This window comes from Medicago truncatula, chromosome 6 (assembly GCF_003473485.1).
Source record: "Medicago truncatula cultivar Jemalong A17 chromosome 6, MtrunA17r5.0-ANR, whole genome shotgun sequence".
In the NCBI taxonomy this organism is placed as follows: domain Eukaryota; kingdom Viridiplantae; phylum Streptophyta; class Magnoliopsida; order Fabales; family Fabaceae; genus Medicago; species Medicago truncatula.
Genome location: NC_053047.1, coordinates 11190023 through 11198008, shown reverse-complemented (window position 1 = coordinate 11198008; position 7986 = coordinate 11190023). Strand labels below are relative to the sequence as shown.

The 7986-nt window shown below is 28.9% G+C and overlaps 1 protein-coding gene across 1 annotated transcript; it reads left to right on the top strand.

Annotated features, from left to right (window-relative positions):
- Nucleotides 1–5573: 5573 nt before the first annotated feature.
- On the top strand, nt 5574–7986 carry LOC25495913 (tetraspanin-6). The gene is made up of 3 exons (XM_013596174.3): nt 5574–6238; nt 6851–7170; nt 7715–7986. The coding sequence occupies exons 1-3, from the start codon at nt 5747–5749 to the stop codon at nt 7752–7754; spliced, it is 852 nt and encodes a 283-aa protein (XP_013451628.1). The 5' UTR covers nt 5574–5746; the 3' UTR covers nt 7755–7986.

Sequence of the window (7986 nt, the reverse complement as noted above, 5' to 3'; positions counted from 1 at the left end):
TTAGATATATACAAACTTTTCATTTTAGTCCCTCTAAAATTTTCCTTCGACTTTTAACTTCTATAAAATTTTCAATCACCACTTTTCGTCTCTATTTTAAGTCAAATTATGTGTAGCCTTTGTATTTTTTAATGAAATTATGCAGAAATGTGTAGAATATTGTAAAATTCTCTCCAAAAAAAATTAGAATTTTTTAACAACATAAATGAAATATGAATTTTTAAAGAGAAATGGAAACATAATGCAGTGATGAAAATTAAATTGGGAGATTACCTATTAAAGAGAAATGGTCTGTTGTAGCTCTATTAGGAAGGAATGGATAAATGCAATTGTAAAAAAATTGAAACAAGGAATATAATGTGCATGAGGCTAGCAACACGATGAACTTTGTGAGAGACAGGAGTATTTATTGGTTGGTTAAATGTAATTGAAGAAATTAAAAGCATAAGGATGGGTTTTATTATCATGTAATAGCTATGAAATGGTTTAAGCATGTGCATGCCATTAAATTGGAAATCAGTGTCCATGAAATCAGACCCAAGTGAGAAATTATACAAAACATTCACCTAAGATGTTGAATTGCAAACAAGAACCGGTCCAATTTTGACTTAATCAAAATTGATTATCACTCATATTCTATGGCTAATAAAATAAATTAATTCCTATATCTTTTATTTTAATTGAATGATTAACATAACCGGTTTATACTCTCTTACTTAAAAATAAACAACAAAAAAAAATCCAATAAAACAGTATAAAGATAAATAATCAAATAGTTAATATGAAAAAACAGTCAGAATAAAAAATAAATGAAGAAAATTATTAAAATGTAATATTTTATATATACTACATTCAAGTTTCCATTCTAATTATTAATCAATCATTGTTGTACATTTTAAATTTAATGATTAAGCTTATCCATATAACTCTCTTAGTTTATACTCATTAGTGTGGGCGCTCTGCCTATGCTATGTCGTTCGCATTTATCTACCAAGCGGATCACCAACACCTTCACCATAATAATTTCAATGCTTTGTACACTTCTCACAAACAACATGGATAATATGGCCATAAACATGAGCTATTTTGCCCCATTATCTCGAGCGTGATCCGAGATCAATATGTCACATTCACTTTCCAAATTTATACTTATATCAGCTATCGCCTTGTATACCAATTTAGTTATCAAATCTAATTCATCTCCCAAATATGGACCAGTGGTTTAAGAGTATCTTACACATACCTCAAATATTGTCGAATAAACCTCCTAAAATGTTGAGTTGAAAATCCAATAGTTCTTTTCAAACTCATTTTAGGAGGTTACAACAAAGAAATGGCGCCAAGGAGTGTTGATTGGTAGGTGGCGGAAAAAGCATATGACACAAAATTAAGGGAATCAAATTTGTTGTTTCAAGAGAAGTGATTGTATAATTTTTCTGATTTTGAATATGATTTTAGAAAGAGGTAGTGTGTGTTTGGTTCAGCTTTAGATATAATTGATTTTGATATAATTGATTCTGACAGAATTGATTTTGAGAGAATTGATTTATGTCTCGATGCAATAATGCAGAATTAATTAAACAAACTGAATGTTGTTTGGATAGTTTTTATCAAAATTTCTTTTGAATGTATAATTACTAAAATGGACATAGCTAAATTCAAGCAAATGTGTCTAAGTCGAATATATATGTAGATCAATACTAAATGTAGATATATTATTTAATTTAAATAAATAATTTTTCTATATATTAATTTAAAACATAATAAATACGATCATTAAACTAATCTTTTTTACAAAATATTTGTTCATATATTTTATATTTTTTGATAAAATATATTTAAGTTAAATAATATTAGAGTTAGTTGCCAAAAATGATAAAAAAAAAATATAGTGTAAAAGAAATGTAAAAGAAAAAATACAGTAAATCTGAATGGGGACACCGTAAAGAAAAATTTAAAATTTGGTAAGTCATTACCATAAACATTTATCGGGGGTTAATTTGGTTTGTTAAATTTTCTAATTAAATTTGGTTCATCAAATTAAATTACAATTCAAAAAGGAGAATTGATAAAGGAAAATAATAGGTTGTAATAATCAAAATAGAAAATTTAATGTAGAATTGATTCTAGAAAAACTAGAAGTTAGGATTTGTAGCTTTAAGGATAATTAATTTTAGAGGATAGAATCAATTCTTAAAAGCCAAACCAAACACCATTAAAAATTCAGTTTCACTTTTGAAGGTTGTAGAATCACATTTTAATGCTGGAAAAAAAAAAGAAAAAAAAAACACACATGCTACATGACTTCTCAAAAGTCGTGCAGCTATATGTGTGTGAGACAATTCCTACCATACACTAGAAAATTCAAGTGTATCAATATACTCGGCTTTTAAATTAATAGCTAAACCACTTGTTTTTTTTATTTTATTTTAATAAAAATATTTTCTATCATTTACAATTATAATAGCTAAATTATCAAAAGTGTTAGCGAAATACAAGTTAATTTATCTGAATTTTTATTGCTCATAATAGTGAATATTGATTATTTTTTACGATAAATATAAAAAGTTACTATTATTCTTATAAATAATGAAATGATATTTTCTAAAGAATAATTATTGGTTGACAATTTTTTTTTCTATACCACTCATGTACACCCCATGTGCAGGGATATTTTAGGAATTTCACCTTACCACCATTCTCTCTTTCATTGTGCGTGGAGGTTCAAAGGATGTATGTCACCTTAGAGCATCCACATTCATTCCACCCATATGGATGGTTTAAATGGACCCCACTTAATATATTATATTACTTCACACTTCTCAATTATTTAAACCACTCAACTACATTTTTCAAATATCCATGTCACTCATAAAAACTCTAAAATGGGTCCCACTAAATTCATAATATACTATAAATATATATTTTACATTAAAATGTATAATTCAAACAAATTATTTTAATTATATCAGAACACATTAAAAAGAAAACAACATATATTTAAAACAAAATTAAAAATATAGAAAATCTTGGTGATTGGGGTTCATTTTGCAAAAGAAATGTATAGAAGAAACAATTAAAAAGGGGTAAAATAAATAGTTCAAATATAGAGCAAATGTGAATGAAAAATTGAATAGTTAAAACTAACTTTTATAACCAAAAAAACAGAGTTAATTTAATTGTAAACTAGTTCAAAATTAATATAAATGCAACGATAATATATTGAGAAGCAGTTGGTAATTATATTGAGAAGCAACATGGTTAATGCATGGACTTAAGTCATATATATGGACTTAATAAACAATAAAAATTGGTTCAAGTGAAAAAGAACATCGAACCGTTTAAACCAAATGAACTACTTTGTACTCCTCACCTAAACTTGAGTTTATGCTAATATGAGATCGTTTGAACTATTTGAAACTAGTCTCTCAAGAGTGGTCTAGCTTAGTCTACTCTATATTTATTTACAATCAATTTTTATTTCCAGCTAACATATATAATATTCATTATCAAACGTTATGTATGACTCTAATATTTATATTTAATACATGAACAATTAAGATTAATGGATTTGAAATTCATGCATGTAGTTGGTTAGTTGTGTTCTTGGTGATTGATATACATGACTTCTAGAGTCATATTTAATATATGAGAATGAAATAAAAAATCAATTATGTATAATACACAATTGATTTTCTCTTATTCTCATGTATTAAGCACAATTATCGACTTCTCATTCAACCTCACAAAATATTTATGTTCACTTCATTCAGAGCCTAACTAATTGATATATGGTGAAGTTCTGTTGAAAACTATAACAAGTTAAAGACATTGTTTTGTTGGTTAAATTGATTAATTAAAGACAATTAGTTATTGATCACAACATTTTTCAACAAAAACATGTTGAATGAGATGCTACGTAAATAATTTGAGTGGTTTTTCGACAAAAACATGTTGAATGAGAAATAACTTTTAATGGAGGGTTTCCCAAGTAGTCAGATATTTAATAATTAGTATCAGATTCGGTTGTCGATCTCTCAGAAAAGGCTACTTACATAGGGGTTAACTGAATAATATGAGTAACAAAAAAATAGTATTAGATCCATGAAATTGACGAGATAGATGTAGGTGATAGAGTGCCGCATAACCCACATGATGTTTTAGCTAAGTTTTTTAATTCGAGCTATTTAATATATCTAATGATTATTATTAATAGTTCTCATTTCTCACAATAAATATTAGTTCTTACCGGATATGCTACATATATTAATGATATTCAGACTTCCCCTCAAAAAATAATATTGAGACTTATTGTACTTATATGTTTTCTTGGCCTGGTGTATTAATTTTTTACTTGCTTAATCCAGCAATTTTTTTTTGTTGCAGCTTAATCTAGTAATTATTTATTTTATTTTGAATAAAAATGTTAGTGTTTATAAAATGAGTATTTTGGATAAATAATATAAGTGATGGATGTGAAGAAAAAGTGATAAAAAAAAGTGATATCCATTTTTTTGTACTTTAAAATTAGGAAAAAATTGTTTTGGTTAGACTACTATCTGCACCCCTTCTTTTTATAGTTTATGTTTGCATTGCATCCCATAAGTTAGGCCTACCACTGCAGACTCTACTTGCTGAGCACCCTTCTATCATTTCACATATTTCTATTCGCAGCTTCTTTCCCCAGTTATTACTATTGAGAACCCCCTTTCCGTTCTTCCAAATTTTATATACTGTACACGTAAACTTCATTCTTCTTCTATATATATGCCAATTGAAAATCCTTAAACATCCAAAAAAAAAAAAAAACTTCCTTTCTCCTATGGCTAAATGATCATGTATCATCTTCCTTCTCAATCTTCATCATCCAAGTTGCTCCATTAAACTGCCATAAAAAAAAAATTGAAAACACACCTTATAGTTAGTATGTCATGTATCGTTGTGTCAAGTCGATGTTGGGCGAGCAAATGCCAAAGTATGCAATGATGACCACAGCGAGCTAACTCAACCGGGTTGTGTGTGTGAGTAGAGGGGTCTTACATAAAGGCACGAGCATTGGTAGGACATCTCACTTATCACTCCGAGTAGATGTTACTTATCTCTATCGATGTTGACGACACTCTCATCTGTGTCCAAAGTTAAATGTATCCTCGTGCATCGACAGAGTAGCTGTAGCTCGAGTCTTGCATTGAATAATGAATGTCGTGTCTTGCATCATGTACATGTTTAGTAATCATGTTTAGTATTAAGCAATTTATATATAGTATGATTCCTCACCATACTCATTAGGCCTCTACTTTTTTTTCAATTGACAAAAATTCTATTCCATCCAACAGCAAACTTTTTCCTATGATTCATCTCTACCCCATAAAAGATCCTTCGTAATATTGATACTAATTCTTTGATTTGATTATATTCCTATCGGATAGGCATAGAAGAGAACCACTCAAAAATTGAGAATATCTTACTAGTTAAGCTAAGAATAAGATGTAACTTTTTTATTTTATTTTATAGTGATATTATCATTATTATTTTTATTATTATTATCAAATAAATAAAGTTTCAAGAATAACATTGTTCAAGAAAGAGAACATTGATAAAAAAAAATGAAAGAATAGAAGTATATTGAAATTCTCAAAACTTTATGCAAGTGACACAATAATTTAACAAAATAGAATAAAGTTTATTATAAAGTGCAAGAAACTTCACAAGAACCAAAGAAAAATAGTTAGAAAAATTAAGAGAGATGCATCGATTTAGCAATTCAGTGATAGGGTTCTTGAACTTTTTCACACTCTTAGCATCAATACCAATAATAGGAGCAGGACTATGGATTTCAAGGAGCACAACAGCATGTGAAAATTTCTTCCAAGAACCACTTTTAATCATAGGATTTATTGTTCTTGTGATTTCACTAGTTGGTTTCATAGGAGCATGTTTTCATGTGGCATGGGCACTTTGGGTTTATTTGGTGGTTATGTTGTTACTTATAGGAACAATTATTGGTTTGACTATATTTGGATTTGTTGTGACTACTCAAGGTGGGGGTGTTGAAGTGCCTGGTAGAACTTATATGGAGTATCATCTTCAAAATTATTCACCTTGGTTGAAGAAAAGGATTAAGGATCATCAATATTGGAGTACTATTAAGAGTTGTATTATGGGGTCTAATACTTGTTCAAAACTTGCTTCTTGGACCTCTCTTGATTATATGCAAAGGGATTTGTCTCCAATTCAGGTATGAAACTTGCTCTTTATGCTTCCATTTTTTCTCTCAGCCACCTCACCGATAGTTATATGCAGTTCGAAAAGATTTTTTAAATCGGTTATACCAATTTAAAAAGTGATTGTACTACTCTTAAAAGTGTCAAACGACACTTAAACTGTCGTTGGATAGCCGAACAGTACTTAAGTGCCGGTCAAGAAATTGATGTCATTTGAGTTTTTCTTGTTTATTTCTTCTATTTGTTTGTTCAAAGAGGAGATTTCTTTTTTCACTCCACGTATACTTCGAAAGTATACTTTTAGAAAAATACACATTTTTATCTGTTTGGAAGTGTACTTTTAGACAAAAACATGGTTTATGCTAACATAAAGTCGATACGACTATAATTGTTACATTCTTGCTGCAATTGCAGATCACAATTTAGAGCTATATCTTCGACCCCAAAATTTCTTCAAAATCATTAAGGTTTATGTAAAAAATTCAGTTTGCTCTAAATTTCTCACCAATCACTCCAATCATGGTACCAATGCTTCTAAATTATAAAAAAAAATAAAAAAAATTGACTACTTTATATTTGGTTTAATAATTTAATTATTTATTTATGAAATTGTTGAATAAATGCAGTCTGGATGTTGTAAACCACCAACAACATGCAACTTCAACATGGAAACAACATTGGTGGATCAAGATATTGATTGCTACCGTTGGAACAATGCACCAAATTTACTATGCTATGATTGTGATTCTTGCAAAGCTGGTGTACTTGAAAACATAAGAACAGATTGGCACAAAGTTTCTGTTCTTAGTGTTGTTATTCTTGTTTTTCTTATAGGAATATATTCTATTGGATGTTGTGCTTTCAGAAATGCAAGAAGATCTGAAACTGATTATCCACATGGTGAAAATCGTATGAGGAAAGTTAGACCTAGATGGGATTACTATTGGTAAGTTTAACTCTAATCTAATCAATTTTACCATACTCCTTTTAAATAATCAACACTTTTATATTCTGAATGTTGTTCCGTGAACTTAGTTCAGTTAGCGACATTGCATAATATATGTAGAGGACATTCCGTTCAATTAGATTTTTAATTGAAAGGGGTTCAAACTCTGCACGTCTCACTTATTCAACTTAAAAGTGAATTTTTATAGACTATCCGACAAAAAATAATTAAAGTAAACAACGAATTTTTTAACGGTGGTTCAAAATGGGAATAAATTTGAGTCTGTTTTCTCGGTAGATGAAAAGTTATTTTTATTTTTCTTAAAACCAAATTATATTTCTTGAAATTAAGTTAGGAGTATTCACAAATACGAATAGATTCACTCCAAATCAAACTAAATTGATCAAGTTCGATAACAAGTTAGAGCAAACTCTATCTAACCAGACTCAGACTCGTGAACACTCATACTTTAAAAATCTGCATGTGAAAGGCATATGAAGATGCCCAAATCTTTTGACTGCTAACTAATACTTTTTAATTGCAGCTGGAGATGGTGGCATGATAAGAAGGAGCAGCTTTTTTAGAGAAAAGAAGCAATGATGTCTATCATGAGATTGTGTGTGCTCTAAAGATAGGACATTATAGAATCCAAGAACTTTTATATTTACCATGATATTGCTTTTGTACAAATTTTCATTTTCATATTATATCTATGCATTTCTAGCTTTAATTTTTCTTCCATGCAACACTTTTAAGAGTAATGTATGGTTCAAATTTCTTGAGTTACACAATTATTCTTGAGTTCTCTTGACTTGA